This window comes from Malus sylvestris, chromosome 13 (assembly GCF_916048215.2).
Source record: "Malus sylvestris chromosome 13, drMalSylv7.2, whole genome shotgun sequence".
Classification (NCBI taxonomy): domain Eukaryota; kingdom Viridiplantae; phylum Streptophyta; class Magnoliopsida; order Rosales; family Rosaceae; genus Malus; species Malus sylvestris.
The window spans coordinates 4,767,893-4,784,379 of record NC_062272.1 but is presented as its reverse complement, the minus strand read 5'-3'; the positions used below and the strand labels follow the sequence as shown (position 1 = coordinate 4,784,379).

General features: G+C 34.7%; 2 protein-coding genes across 2 annotated transcripts; both read left to right on the top strand.

Moving 5' to 3' along the window:
* Positions 1–6,058: 6,058 nt before the first annotated feature.
* LOC126597158 (uncharacterized) lies at positions 6,059–6,998 on the top strand. Its single transcript, XM_050263922.1, has one exon. The coding sequence runs from the start codon at positions 6,161–6,163 to the stop codon at positions 6,740–6,742; it is 582 nt and encodes a 193-aa protein (XP_050119879.1). The 5' UTR covers positions 6,059–6,160; the 3' UTR covers positions 6,743–6,998.
* Positions 6,999–13,623: 6,625 nt separating this feature from the next.
* Positions 13,624–15,834, top strand: LOC126597448 (protein GAMETE CELL DEFECTIVE 1, mitochondrial-like). The gene is made up of 3 exons (XM_050264243.1): positions 13,624–14,256; positions 14,861–15,050; positions 15,402–15,834. Exons 1-3 carry the CDS (start codon positions 13,718–13,720, stop codon positions 15,609–15,611), a joined length of 939 nt encoding a protein of 312 aa, XP_050120200.1. The 5' UTR covers positions 13,624–13,717; the 3' UTR covers positions 15,612–15,834.
* Positions 15,835–16,487: the final 653 nt, after the last annotated feature.

Genomic DNA, 16,487 nt, shown 5'->3' with positions numbered 1-16,487 from the left:
AAACATAACTTATATCAAATGATTTTACTTTTAATTGTTTGCAGAACTACTCATTAGTACTTACCCAATCAGCTTTACGTTTTCATGAACATTGAGATAGCCTGAGTCTCAAACTTAATTGTCCTAATCCTGAATTATCACTCCATCCTAAGTTGATACTTAAACTACGAGAAGAGGGTCGACTTCAAACAAAATACGAGTATTTAATTATGAAATTTATATTTTTAATTGGTGATAGGCTTGTAGGTTAAGTCATAATAACTTGTTTATCCACGCATGGCAAGTTTAGATTCTAACGCATCCTCCATTTTCTTGATCAATTCATAAGATAAATAATGATTCACACATATCAAATTTATTTGGAATAATTAAACGATATTAGTTGAGGTTGTATTAGTTAGAAAATGAATAGAAAAATGTAGCGGGACGATCCAGCATAATCCAGACAAAGTGATTTAGACAGAACAAGTGTGTCCCCATTTCTTAATCCTGATTGTTGCTTGGGTTGGGATGCCTTTTGCAAAACCTAATTATTTCACTTCAATAATTAAGTTTAACACCAAACCCTAATACTAATATAATAAATTAATATATATGACAGTGCCAGGAGTTTAATTCTTGATCGACAAACTGGTCATGATGCACAAAACAAAATAAAATTATTCAGGGTTAGTCGTTCTATGAGAGATTAATTTAAAGCAACAGTCCGCGTGATTAAGATCCGATTGCCCTATATTTGGGGTTACTTTAACTAATTAATTTCGGTCAGGCACGAAACATGAACTGTTCAACATGAACCTTCTTGGTTACTTAACCAATCAAATAAATAATTTATTTAATTAATAATGAAATACTCTATTCGCTTTGCATACGAGCAGTTTAAGATGCAAACAAGATACTTTATAAATCATATGACTTGATTGTTGATGATTAAATATTTATTATGAATGACACATCATATGATTTGTAAATTTAGTCTGAAAAATTAGTTTATCTAGTAGTACTTCTTTAACCTAGTTACGCAAACTGAATGTTTAAATTAATAGATAAGATAAGATAATCAAATAAGTTTAATCACGTAGATTAATTATAAAAACTTGGGGAAGCTGGCGTGGGTGTTAGGCTTTTTGTCGTCTTGACCGGAATTCATGAGCAACTTCATCAATACCGCCGGCCTAAATTAAAAAAAAAAGGGGGAAAGTAATCAAAGTTATTTTTTTTTAATTAATCTTAATAAGTGAACCACTTTGAACATGGCACCCTTGACAATTGAATCAGGTAAAGGAAAAGGACCCCTAGAGAGGCAGGGTTTCTGTTTTTCTTTCTACTTTTTGCTTTTTAAAATTTTTTTTTTACTCAATGAACATTATCATTTTAAAAAAGCAATATTGAAAGTGTGGAATGATTTGTTTCGAAGTGTCAATAGCAATCCCCAACTTTTTACATATTAGAACAAAAAAGTATGAGAATTTTTTTTTCAAACTCTTAAATACTAATTTCACGACTGATTTTGTTGTTGCATTGAATGAAGAACAATACTTGGCTACTAAAAAATAAGTAGGAATTTCTACTTAAAAATTTTCAAAATTGTTTGTTGCCAATTTATAGAATTTCGTGTTTATAATCAGAACCGTTCATATTATAAATTACCCTATAAATATCACATATGTAAAAAATCAATTAAAATTAAGATCATTTAGTCATCAAACTGTTTAAAAACAAAATAACGGTATTGGTAAAAACATTACGAACTGTCTATGTATTTGCTACAATAGATTGCCTAAAATACCTTAGTTTTAATTTATTTTTTACAGAGATGATCTTTATAGTGTGATTCATAATATAAACGATTCTGATTATAAGTACAAAACTCTATGTTTAAAATACTAAGAGTTTCGAGTAGGAGTTCATTTTTATCTTCAAGTAAACAAGTATTGTTTTTACATATGAATTGAAGAAAATCAATACACAAAAAATTAAAAAGAAGTGCGTGAAAGCACTACCCTTTGGTAAATCCACCAAAACTTTAGTCTTTGTTGACAAATCATCAGCCTTGTCTATCTTATCTTCCAAGAAAGTTCGAAAAAGAGAAATTGTATTCTCTCTCTCTGAAGTCTTAAAGTCCAAAGTCTAACACCACATACCACCCAGGAACAATCTTGCTTTAATTAAATTCACTTTGTGTTGCCGGCCGGACTGGGGTTTACATTTTCTAGTTGGACGTTGGAAAAATGCTATCGGGACAGAGACAGTCCAAAAACGAAAAATAAAATAATAAAATTGTAATATTGAAACATCATCGTTCCACTCTTATCTTTATCTTATGTGGTGTGTTTGGCCAGAAATCAACTGTTCCACAACTTGAACAATTAGCTACGTCGGTCGCAAGATACCAAAAACCCTAGAAATATTAAATAAGCAGTTAATTAGGTTACGCTTTGCTTCCATCAAACACGTCGCATCCGTATGCCCTCTGCTTACAAGTTTGACTTACGTGATAAAAATATCTTTCATTAGATCCACCGTCGATGTCCATCTCTTATTGGGACTTGGATTGTCTGCCCTCCTAGTTGAGGTGTCCTTTCATGCTCTTCTATTTTGTGCGGTCACGTTTAAGCCATGTCAATATTTTATATTTTTATTATTTTTTGTCTTATTATCTTATTAAAAAATTAATATAAAATATTAATGTGGTTTAACCGTGACCGCACAAAAAAAAAGGGCATGAAATGACACCATAACTAAGAGGGCAGACAATCCAAGTCCCTCTTATTGGACCTTAAAAGATGCAGTTGTGTATTCAGGCTTGAGCGATGCTTTACGTGTCAAAATATAAGCATGCAACAGTTGAAACCTTTACGAATAATTTATTTAGAGAAACGTTAAATAAATTCTCTTAAAAATGAGACTATCTAAAATGTATTTCAGCTCATATTTTTAACATAATATTTTGTAATAATAGTATGAAAATTGACGTTAAACACTGATATAACAGAAAATTTATATAAAATCTCATTTTAAGACAGTTTCCTTATAATTTCTCATTTATTTATTAAATCTAATTTATATTTGCACAAAAATCCATTGTATCATCACCTAGAATTCTAACAATAGCAATCACACTAGCACTATGATTACGTGAGAAGCTTTTAAATTTCATCGATCGATGTTAATTTAATAAAGGATGTATTGCTAAATGTTAAACAGGAGAAATTAAAATTGTAACAATGAGTAATATAAAAGGTAGGCGAATGATAGGAAGATCATATACAAAATTTTGTAAATTAAATGACACGAAAGTTGAAGTTTAAATTATTATTGAGTGCTGATATCTCTACCGTTGTGTCTTATTTTCCCACTCATATCTTAATAAAAAATTTATTTACAAGTTTACTTCTTAACAAAATGACGAATAAAGACAAGAAGTTGTTCAAAGTGCAATCTTTGATTTTTACTGTTCTTACTTTGCTCTCTCAGCTCCTTTTCATCCCCATAACCCTCACAATATTATCCTCCTTTTTTCTTTTTTCCCCATCTGATTTTTTTTTTCTTTCTAAATGTTTTCCCCATCTGGGTTGTTTTGTGAAAGCCAAATTAAGCTACTTATGTTAGTGTGTGCTTTCTTCCTGTGCTAATTTGGATGGGTTGGGATCTATTTATTGGAGAAAGCAAATCCATAGGCATGTTATTTGGAAGGAGATTGAATTGAATGCGTTTTTGGGGACTGCGTTGGTGGATCTTCATAGGAAAACTGGTTATTTGGATAGCACTGGATACGTGTTCCAGCAAATGGTAGCTAAAAAAGATGTGATATTCACACATCCTTTTTACTTCTTCTACATTTTTTTAGTTTTCAACCGTCGGATTGAATGAATTGAAGAATATCAACGAACATAAATTAGATATGTGTGAGAAGTAAAAAGAGATGTGTGGATAACTCATCCCTTAAAAAAATGTGTACTTGAAATAGGATGGTTTCTGCACTTTCGTTGAAAATGAGGCTTGCAAAATAGTAGAATATGTAAAGGACATCTTAGGAATATAGGTGGGTGTAGAAAGAGTCTTTTTAATTTTTTTAGCTTTTTTAAGGGGTGGTAATATAAGGTGGGGTGGGGACGTAGGGCTCTGGGATGAGTCTAGTATTTATTTTATTATTTAAATATTAATAAATATGTTTATTTGTATTAATGATATATTATTTAATTTGTAAATTTTATTTACAAATCTAACCTCTTTAGATTATCTCTAATAGTTAGGCTAAAAGCCAAATATTTTAGTTTAGAAAATTTAACTTTTAGCCCAAAAATAGTTTTTCAGCTCCAACCGTTATAGTCTAAAATTTTAGCCTGGAATTATTAAAGAATGAACTTAGGTTTTTTTTTGTTAAATTAATTTTTTTTAAATAAATATGTAGACTATCGTAAATTAATTTTATGAACATTTTAATCTAAAAAAATTTTAATTCCAATTTCTGAGCTAAATTTTGGGGGAATCTGGCCTTGGTTTAACATTTAACATTTACTCCAAGTTTTCCCCTTGGGTTGGATTGGGTTTGGGAGGAAATTTTGGAAGGCAATTTGACTTTTAGCCCACCATTGAAGTTAGACTTAGGATTATCCTAAAAGGTACGCAGGGAGAATTTATAAATGATGAAGGACAAGGAGGAATACGACAATCTCTCTTACATCTTTTGTAATATACATGTTACTTTTCTAATTTCTTTTCTCTAACACAATCTTAAAGTTACGAGATTTGGAGTTTTCCGAAAGAAAAAAAAAAGTTACGAGATTTGGATTTGAATCCTCTTCGGATCAAAATATGAGAATTTTATGAATTCTCATATTCTAATCTTATGGTTAAAAATTATTTTAAAATTTAAACATAAAATCAAATATAAATAATATCTAACAAAAATTAAACGTATGATATACAATACAAGGTTAAAATGTCAGGATTCCCAGGATAATGCTATTAGACCCAACTACTTAACATATTTATTATTTAATTATTAAAAATCAAAATTATTTTAGTACTAGTAAAGCAACAATTCTTTTGTTTAATTACTTTTTTTAGTTGCTACTTAGTATTACAGTTTAATGATATTTTTTTAATTGTAAATGAAAACTCTTAAGTTTGACCATTACTGAAGTCGAATTTGAACCACATAATTACTAATTTACTGTGAGTCTTAGATCAATCTTTTATTACGTAATGTAGTTAATGTCGTTTGTTTAAAATAAAATAAATTTCTAGTTGTTTTAAAATTCGGGATCAGTAAATTAAAGAGAATTTTAACAAAAAACTTTTGGTATTATTTTAACAAAAAATTATATTTTTACATTAAAAAATCAATTCTGATACTATTTATTTTACCATTTATTTTATATTTTCAAATCCGAATCCCCCACCTACCATCCGCCTCGAGCAAGAATCTGCAGCTCTGCTTTATCACACGAGAGACTCATCACTGACATTACCATTACTCTCTCTCTCTCACTCACCCACGCCTCACTGCCTTTGTCATTTTCTTTTGGGTCCTCGAGATATCTTCCTCCGCAATTACCAACCGCTCGTTTTCCTCGACAACGCCAAAAGCCAATCAAACGGTCTGATGCATTTACATCTCCCCTCTGTACAACACCTTTTCCATTAAATACTATTCTTTTAGGAAAATATTTTTTTTAATTAAGTCATGGTTTCCAAGCGTCTTTTCCCTCTAACACAACACCAAAAAAATTGATTAAAATATTCCCCAGCCTCCATGTTTCGATTATTTTGCGGAATTTGGATCCTCTCCTCTCCTTAGCTCAGCATCCTGAGCTTACTGAGCAAATAATATGGACAGTTAGATTTTGATCAAACGGTTACAATTATTAGAATTTTAGAGAAGTTTTCTATTTGTAACTGTTAGATCAAAATCCAACCGTCCATATGATTTGCTCAGTAAGCTCAGGATGCTGAGCGCAGGAGAGGATCCAAATCCTATTTTGAGAGCCCTTTTGACCGGCCCTTTACTTTTCCCCATCTCTCCCTCACTCTATATAAAGACTTTACATCCCCCATTCTCTCTCATCAAACCCTTTTCTTCCTCTTAGCCACTTCCTCTCTCTCTACATCTCCTCTTTACCTCTGTCTTCCTATCTACTTCCTCTCTTGACAAATGGCTATTGCCGATCATACTCCGGCTAAACAGCAGAGGGATGAAACCCTAACCCCCGTTGACGACAGTGTTCGTCAAGCTACGTCTAAACGCCAAAGGGACGAAACACTAACCCTAGATGAGGATTCCGTTGATCTCAAGCGTCAGAAGCCCTACACCGACATACTCTCTGTCCTCGACGAAGAAGAAGTTGAAACTTCGGAGGACTTGTCCTCTCTAATCACATCCCTGCAGCAAGAAATCTCCTCTGAGCCTCTCAACACATTCCACGGCTCCGAAACCCTAGCTGCTGAGTCGTCTCTAGAAGGCTATGCCTCGTCCTCTGGCTCTTCCACTCCTACTTCTTCTAATGCATGCTTTTTGAAGGAGGATGAGAGCGAGAGGGTTTTGCGACGTCTTCTAGAAGCTTCCGATGACGAGCTCGGGATTCCGCAGAGGGAGGCTGACGGGTTCGATGACGAGGCGGGTAACGGGTTTAAATTCAACGGTCTGGATGGGTTTACTTTTGGTGATGGGTTGTGGGAGCTAGAGGACGAAGCCGCCAACTACTATACCTTGATGCAATCTGAACTGTTCATGTAGTACATTGATTAGGGTATGGGTTGGACAGGTGGAGGGGTAAAAATGGAAAGGAAGTATATGTTAGGGGACTCTGGACGAAAAAAATGATGTTTAAAAGGAGTTAAATGAGGGACAATACAGAGAAAATGGAGAGAATTTTTAATTTTCATTTTGGTCCCTCTTCTTGTGTAAAAATATCAAACCGTCCTCTGCCACTTATTAGGAGATTTAACTTGTAGAAGGAAAATGAAATCAAAATTTCAAGAAATTATTTTAACACCTGTATTTGTTATTGTGTTTGTTTGTTGAAGTACCCATTTTGTCCTTGCATTTTAAACTTTCACACAGTAGGACTAAACCAAGCTGAATGGGTAAATTTGACCTTTGAGGAACACAAATTTCCTTAATTTTTCACCCTTAGCTTATTAATAAAGTAGGTCCACAGTGGGAAAAGTTAAAACGCTGTGTGTTCTCGGGAGCTGCTAACGTGAGCCATGCTCTGCGCACTGCGCACTTCAAAAGATTTTTGTAGGATGCACAGGGTACATTTGTACGTAACCGACCAAAGTTAAATTGAACGTTGCGACTTAATAGTAAAAATATTGGTTCCTTTTTCTTTTTTAAATAAAAGCGAACCATTAGTATTAAACCACGGTTATTCATTCTTTTTGAAGGTCTAAAAGATTCACAAGGATGTTTCAATTTTTCCTTGGCTATAAGTTTATAGCTTTCACATCAACAGTAGATTTCAAACCTAAAACCTTTAGTTTTTAATTTTAAAGAAAGTTCGTAATCCGTCATTTACCAGGACCACTAGCTCATGGTTAAAATATTGGTTCCATTTGGATTCGCTTGTTCTCTCACTTCACTGCACATCAAATTATATTATCTCGTTCACCAAAAAAAAAAAAAAATTATATCCACTTTCTACTTTTGATTACTTAGAGAGTGCGACGACGCACCGTTCCGTAAAAAATACAAAGATAATAGAAATTGAAAGACGATGAGAGTGCCGACGAGTCGTACGCAAACCAAAGCTGTGGGGCCGTATGAGGAGGTAAAACCAAATCATGTGGCGACAAATAATATTGATGGACCTAGCGGGACCGTAGAGGAGCGCATTTGTCCCACTATTTTCAAGTGGTAATGCTCCATGTGAGTTACATAATACATTATTTTAGTTTATGAGATTGAAAATGAATAGAAATAGATCATGAGATTGTTCATCATCCATTATTTTGATCATTCCGTTAAAAACTCCGTTAAGTGTCCCAGAGTTCTTGATCGGAAGTTTAGGCAATTTTCAAAGTTTTGTAACTCAATTGTTTCTTAACCAAATTCAACCTATAATATACCAAAATGAAGATAGGAAAGTGTAGAATAAGATTATACCTATTTGGAAGCCCAATGTTTGCCGGAGATGGCCGGAAAATATCTTGAAAAGTAACTGGTATGCGGGAAAATTGAAAAACTCGCTGGAAACTGGGTGAACTTTAAATGTTCATAACTTCTTCAATACTCAAGGAAATCGAGTGATTCAAAAATGAAAATCATACTTTTCGACGAGATTCTCGTTTTTGAATCACTCAATTTCGTTGAGTATTGAAGAAGTTATGAACGTTTAAATCTACCAGTTTCCGGTGAGTTTTTCAATTTTTCCGCATACCAGTCACCTTTCAGGCTATCTTCCGTCCATCTTCCGGCCATCTCCGGCCACCATTAGACTTCCAAATAAGTATAATTTTGTGCTACACTTTCCTATCTTCATTTTGATATATTATGGATCGAATTTGGTTAAGAAACGATTGAGTTACGAAACTTTGAAAATTGCCCAAACTTTCGGTCAAGAGCTTCGAGACACTTAACGGAATTTTTAACGGAATAACCAAAATAATAGATGATAGACAATCTCAGATACCATTTCTATTGATTTTTAATCTCAGGTACTAAAGTGATGTGTTATACAAATATTATGAACCATTTTGACTAAAAAGTCCCTAAATCATTACAGTTAAATGAGATTAAGGGTCAAAATTTGTGTTTATCAACTATCACTGCACGAAGATTTTATTTGTTAAACTCATAAATCATGATATATAGAATAATGAACATCATCTACGTTAACAAGGTTATAAGCCATCGATGGCCATGCATATGTGAACTTATACGAGACATGTACCATGTCATGGGGATGGGTTGGATGATGTGATACGATGGGAGGGAAGATATTGTGGGATGGAGTGGTATGCATCATGCATGGGGACCATGGATGGACACATTTGGGGCGACAAGGACAAATTACATCGTGGTGCCATCGATTCTATATCTGCTTGACATGGGGACCACGAAAATAATAACTGGGTTCGAAATATCGATATCAGCATTTACGTAAACGACTCTGGTCCTAGTAACTTCCGTGGTTCGGATTTTAGCTGTGATCTTCAATGCCTGGTTGGTTTACATTAGTTTGATTAACCAATGATTTTATTAAGTTGTCGTTTTATCCCCATTTTGTTTTTAAATAAATAGACATAAACACTAAATTTAAAATAGTTATTCAACGATTTCTAAGTTTTGGTTTTAAATCATAGTTTTAATTAGGGGCCTTCATTTCTTACAGCCCTTATTTCTTTCATGTATTTTCAGTTTATTTGAGCATTTACAAAAGAGAAGTAAAATTCCTATGTGAATTGTTTTGACAAAAAAATATGATTTTTTTTGTTTCAATGGAGATGTCAAAATTCTACATAAATTAACTTTCTTCTCTTTGCTGTCAAATTTTAAAACAATGTCAAATTTTCTATTATTTTAGTTTAATGCTAAGTCCACATATTTCTTTACTTTTTTTTTCGTTATTTTTTGACCATTTAATTATGCATTGGTATATCTAATAAGTTAAATATACCAATGCATTGGTATATCCAAGGTTTTAAAAGACGTTAGGCGCTAGTCAGGTAGCGGGCTGAAGCTTAAGACCTTGGCGGTTAGGCGGAGCTTAGGCGGGCACCTAGACGGACTAAGCGGATTTAAGTAAACTTATTATATTTCATATAAATAAGTGTCTGCTTATATTTAAAATTTATATATTTTCATTATAAACTACAAAATAGAATGACATGTATATTGCGAAATATTGGAACATAATGAAAACATGGGGAACAAGAATATAATGGGTGTTCATTTAAGTATGCAACAAGTCTCTTACAATTTATAAAAAAAATAAAATACAAAATGAAAGTTATTTATTTTATAATTAAGTGAGCCATGACCCAGGCATGTGCCTAGGCGGATCTGGGCGGGTTAGGCGGGATCTCAGTAGGTTTATGCGCCATTTCTTAATTTTCAAATGTCTAGACATTAATTGGGGCGACGCCCGACCGCTTAGCGCGTAGGTGAGAATTTTTAGAATAGTGGGTATATCTAAGTTACCAATGCATTAGCATTCTTGTTCTTTCAATGTGGAGGATAACTTAGATATACCAATACATTATTATGTAAATTAAGGTTGTTGTATAACAAGAAGAAGTAGGAAGGCGATTTGGTTTCATTTTCATTCAGACGATTTATTCAAATCAAATACACTTCAATTTGGCTAAGTGTGAAAAACATGGGCGCGTCAAGTAGACTAGAAGACAATTGCAAGGATCGTGTCGTTTTCACTTCAAATTTAAAGAACAAGAATACTAATCGTTGGGCACATTGAAAAATTTCTTCCCATTTACTTTTTTCACTTTTTTTTTTTTACATTTAGATATTAATACGTGAATTTCATTGGCACATCAAACTCAATAATCAATAATCAATACTCTTAATGTGTGAAAAAATTTATCATTTCACACATAAAAGAATCTCTTCCTTTTTCTCTAAAAACGTTTTCAGTTATTTAAAAGCACTTTTCAAACAAGCCTCAAAACAATTTTCCAAATTTTTATTGCAAAAAACCCCTACTCTACTATTTTAGGCCTCATTTTAGTCTTGAAAAAGTTGTATGAACTATCGTGTGTAATGTATGATAAGGATGGAGACTATGGTTGAAGCGTGCCATCATCGCAATTGTCCAACAATTAATAAGCAAAAGGGAAGAAGCTCAACAACGAAAGTGGTTGCCTTAGGGGAAGATTCCAAATTTTAAATCTCCACAAAATTACAAGTGGAGAGAATACGACTTTGTTAATTAAACACACAACTCAAGAGAAAGTGGGTAATTGATACCCATTGAAATGGTATGGAAAGCAATTTGTATGGTTAACCAAAGCAAACGGTTATGATGACGTTTTGTACTAATTATATAATGACATATGAAGAGAAATTAGCATATATATTTGTATTATTTATACTTATTTTATAAAATTCATTCTCTGTGCTGTTGGGAGAAAATCTTTATAAGCATCAAGAACATTAATCATACGGTGTATCGTTTCGCGTATTATGAAACACAAATATCTAAGATTTTGTTTGAGTAAAATAACATCGTCAGATGATTTGTTCGGAATATATTGAAAAATTATTTGAGGCGCGAGAAGCTTCCTCAGACACAGGTAATTCCAAAATCAGATTCTCCCAACCCCACCAGTTTCCAATTTCTTGCAATACAAGCAACTCAGTAGTTAGTAGCTTCTTTCCAACCTGCGGTTTGATGGCGATTGGCTCTCTCCTGTCTATTTCTCTGCAATTAATTCCCAGTTTTTCAAATATCTGGAACTTGAAAGGAATGCGTATTGACACTTAACCACAATTTCTTCGCGACTATATAGATGCGTATTTTATGGGCGAGATGTTTCCACATATTGCTTCGATTGGTGGAGGAAGGCAAAGTCCGTCTAGATTGACAGTTACAGAGATTTTTCAGTGTAATCGATACACGGGTGGTACATCACGTGTTATTATACAAATGGTAAGATATGTGTGCTAAAAAGTTAGTAACTTAAAAGATAAAATTTCCCACCACTCTTATTAAAACACATGATGTACTACTTGTATTCCCGTCAAAACTAAAAATTTCTCAATAGTTACATCCATGAACTAACTAATCATCGAACACTATTAATTATGAATCACGTTATTTGTACTTTAAAAAATCATAACATTCGTTTGTGGACTAGAATTAAATTGCGGTGAATTACTCATAGAACTCAAGATATGTTGAAGATAAGAGGAATAAATTTTCATTTGGAGCAGATTAGAAGAAATTAGACATGAACGAAACTTATCTTTCTAAGCCTATCATTATGTTGGAATATTTTTCGTTACAAGGGGGACCAATTGGTAGTTTTGTCAAGACAATCCACCATTCCGGGGGTCGGGAAGACTCACAATGGCATTTCAGCCTTCCCCTGACCCCCATTGTGCGACTCGCCAGTGCTTGGAATTGAACCCAGGATGTGCCATGTGGAATATAGACTTGGAATTCGTCTTTAACCACTGAGCCACCCCTTAATAGTTATGTTTGAATTGAAATAGATAAGTTTATTTATGTACCATTCATCTTCTACGTTTAAATTAGACGAAATTATTCATTTATTTATTTAACATGCTTTGAAATTGTGAATATATCAATCTAATCCTGATCACAAAACAAGCGCATAACGCACAATTTATTTATCAATGTACTAGATGAATTATTGAATCATATAAGTAGAATTCGTTTGGAAGTACTTTTAAAATAACTAAAAACGTTTTTGGTGAAAATATTTTTGAAACCAATTCTTAGTAAAAAAACAAGTAAATCTTAGAAAAACACTTAGAGTGCTTTTAGAACCTAAAAATATTTTCTCTAAAAATACTTCAAATCATTTTAGAAGCACTTCCAAACGAGCTCGTGTTTTTATTTTATTTTATTTTATATTAAGGTAGGAATAACAAGTTCATTTTAAAAATTATAGATATGAGATAAGACCCTTGAATGCGTTGTACCATCGGTATGCTTGTCTAAACATGCTTTAAGAGTATTCATCATAACCAAGATAACAAACAAAACTCGGAGCTCAGCTGGGCTTTGTATGCTGTGGCGTGGCCTATCCATTTGCGTAAGGTTTACGGTTTATGGGGTAGGGGGCCCCAACACCATTACTTATTTAAATGAGTGAACAATAAAAAAAAAAAACAATAATAATAGCTAATAAATACTACGGTCTGTTAATATTTATATTCAATTGTAAGTGAGAGGTCTTAAGTTCGAATATCGTAAATAGCGAATTTGATACCAAATTAGGTTACCCATTGTATGGCTTAGCCAAACTTCCCTCTTCCTTTAGTGTAAAATATATCGTTGTATTAAAAAAAAAAAAACATTTTGACACTTCCTGTTAAATTTTGATCTCGCAAATTGAATACTTTATCATTTTTTTACGTTTATTATTAAGGACGACAATTTCAGACACGGTACGTTACACGAATTAAAACACGCACGAATATAGGACCTTACAAGTACACAATTAACATGAAGAAATTACGATTAAATTAGTCAACCAATAGCATACTCGCGTGACACATCTAATTAGATAAAACCTAAACAAAACTTGTTGCCACGCCCATTCCACAATAGGATTCTCTGATTTTAAATTAGAGTGAGAAAACCGCTACACTTACATGTTGCTGTCAACCTAAAAACAAGGGAATTAAGCTTTTGAGGTTTGCATAACTAGTGACAAAAAGTGGGGAAAAGGTTAGGATTGGGATAAGTCGGGGTTCGATTTCCTCCAATGTAAAAAGAACAAAGAAAAAAGAAAAAAAAATTAAGCACAAAGTTTTATTTCTTTCTCTATGGCCCAATATCGAACGTACGGCCCGTTATATTATTTTAAGGCCGTTGAAATACTTGGGCTTTAGGTTAGGCCCAATATCTCAAAGCCATTGAAATACTTGGGCTTTTGGTTTGGCCCGTATGTTGTCTTCCTCCTCTCTGCGTCCCCGTCTCTCTAAGAACGAAGGGTTTATGCTTCCATTTCTGCGATTCTCTCCGATTCTCTCCGATTCTCTTCACCGATTCCACAAACCATGCAAGCCCTTAAACGCATAGCAAGAAAGACCGAGCTCCACCGACTTTCGTCCACAATCGCTAAAACCCAATTCATTTCAGCCGCCAATGTCCGAACCTTCTCCTCCAACTCAAAGAAAGCGGGCGGCGACGACGACTGGAACGACGCGTGGGAGACGGCGTGGCTCCCACCCGACCTCTCGGGAAATAACAGCAGAGCTCCATGGGAGACCGACGTCAATTTCTCGTCTCCCGGGTCGAGCATCGTGCTTCCGTCGGACGCTGACCACGACACGAAGGCGTTCGTGGAGGACATGAACGAGAATTGGAACGAGAGGCGGAAACCCAAAGAGGAAACGAAGCAGAATCAGCAGAGCGAGAGTGGGTCGTCGCTTTATAGCCTGGAGAGCTTGAAGAAGGACTATCGGGTGAAGAAACAGAGGATTCACGCTGGGCTTTGGATGAAGGAGATTGAAAAGCAGGAGGAGGCTAAATTGGCCGACTCGAATTCGATTGGCGGTGGCGACGACATCGAGCGATTGCTCGATAGTTGCTCTGAGTATGTTAATCTTTCTCTCTGTTTACCTTTGCATATACATGAATGTATCTGTTTGTGTACTCATTTGTAATGTGTTTATGTGTTTTTAAGTGCTTTTATAAAAAAGCGTTAATTGACAAGTTTGGCTGAAAAAGTAAAAATGCTTCTGGGATAGAAAATCACCTTGAACTGAAGGGGAAGCATTTCAAGTCCTTTTGATTGAAGCTCTGGGCTTTTTATTTGAAATTTCGACGTGATTATGATAAAAGCGCTTCCAATAAAACTGCTTATTAGTAGAAGTGCTTTCTAGATACGTATGGTGGGTTTTGTTCTGCTTCATCAGTTGGTATGAACTATGGAATGTGAATGTTCTGCTATCAATTTGATGTGGGTTATGTATCCGAGTTCAGATGTTGCACTTGCACATGTAAAGTTATGACCTCGTTATGTTTTAAGAGCTTCGAGTCCAATTGATTGTTTTGCATTAAAGTCTTCGGTTTTGCACGGAAGTTACTGGATTAAATCTTCAATCTTTACTTTCTGTTTGTTTCAGCGTAGTAGTAGCAAAGTTTCTTGAGGTTGCTTGCGAATTTACATTTTTGGTTTACCTTTTTAATACGTGCAGCATTTTTGACTCCCCTAACAACGATTTGGGGAACTCTAATGCACCGAGTGCTTCTGACTACAAAAACAAACCTGATGGTTGGGAAACTACATCTAAGGCTCAGGAGGGAAATATATGGGAGATGACGCAGAGAGAAGAAGACATTCTTCTTCAAGAGTTTGAGCGTCGGATTGCATACAATAAATTTCAGGTGTGTATATTCACTCACACTAATAATATAAATGAACGGTACAACTTGTTGGATTAGCCCTGAACTTTACATTCTTTGTGTGAACCTATTTCATATGCTAGAAAAGTTCAGCTCGTACAGGTTTGTAGTTTTAGTATGGTTCCTTTCTTGTTGAAATGAGTAATTGGAAGAGCCATCGGATTAATAACTCAATCGCAGAAGTTTCACATTGCTCTGGTGAACCAGACTTTGCAAAGCCTTTCTACACAAAATTCTGAATTCATTCGTTTTATTACACGCATGACGATCTTGCTAACAATTTCTTTCTGCTGTCTCGATGCTTACCGCTGGTTGTATGACATTGGCATGCAGATTGCTAGCTTTATCAAGACTCACATATTTAGCCGGAGGAGACCAATTGATGGGTGGAAATACATGATAGAGGAGTTAGGGCCGAATGCGAGGAAAGGGAAGGGTTCTGTTTCAAGGCTACCAAGTCTATCCGATGCATCAACCCAACCCTTCAAGGAGGAGAAGACTCCGATGAGCAGCGGCAGTCTTTCCCCATATAAGGAAAGGTAGTTTGGTATCGGGCTACTTTCATATATTCCGTTTCTGCCGACGGTAGATATCAGCTCCGAAGAATGTATTTATAGTTACCGCATCACTTATTGCAAGTTGTGATATCGGGTTTTCTCAATGTATGACGGTACCATCCTTTAGGCAACTGAAAGTGCAATTAGCGCAAGTGAATATATGTATATCCTTCAAAGTTGCAGTTACAACTTCCTAATGGCGTTTTTCAGTTGGGAGTATCATAGTATGAACCTTGAATATGGTTTTGCAGACAGCCGCTTACTCTTCCGCCTCCATCTCCACACGGTTTACCCGTCTATAGGTCATTTTCACATCACTTGTATGGAAGAGAAGTGGCTTTAGATCATTTATCTTCTTCGATTATTCGATTCGAAAACCGAAAATTGAGAGGGATGTGTGAGAAGTAAATATGAGTGCGGATAGCACTACCCTAGAAACATGCAAGATCCTATTGCCTACATTTTCGCGGACCATAACAACTGAGAGAAACTTACAAGCATGGAAGTTGTGTAATTTGTGGAGTGCAAGACCGGTCAGGATACCAAGATGACAATATCCCAAACTATACGACATATGAGCAAGTTAAAACAAAAAGAGAGTGGTAGTTACTAGATACTATTACTTATGATATTTCAGCTGCATGTAAGTTCTCACCATAACAAGATACAATAAAAAAAAAAGAACCTGATAGTCGCGATGACAAGATCCTATTGCTTACATTTTCACGGACGAAAGTCTAAAATTAATTGACTACCATAACAACCGAGAGAAACTTACATGCATGTAAGTTGTGTAATTTGTGGAGTTCAAGACCGGTCAGGACACCAAGATGACAATATCCCAAACTAGACACATATGAGC

Coding starts and splice junctions, on each gene's coding strand:
- LOC126597158 (XM_050263922.1), top strand. CDS start 6,161: ATGGCTATTGCCGATCATACTCCGGCTAAACAGCAGAGGGATGAAACC.
- LOC126597448 (XM_050264243.1), top strand. CDS start 13,718: ATGCAAGCCCTTAAACGCATAGCAAGAAAGACCGAGCTCCACCGACTT. Junction 14,257..14,860: donor TTGCTCGATAGTTGCTCTGA/GTATGTTAATCT, acceptor TAATACGTGCAG/CATTTTTGACTCCCCTAACA. Junction 15,051..15,401: donor TTGCATACAATAAATTTCAG/GTGTGTATATTC, acceptor ATTGGCATGCAG/ATTGCTAGCTTTATCAAGAC.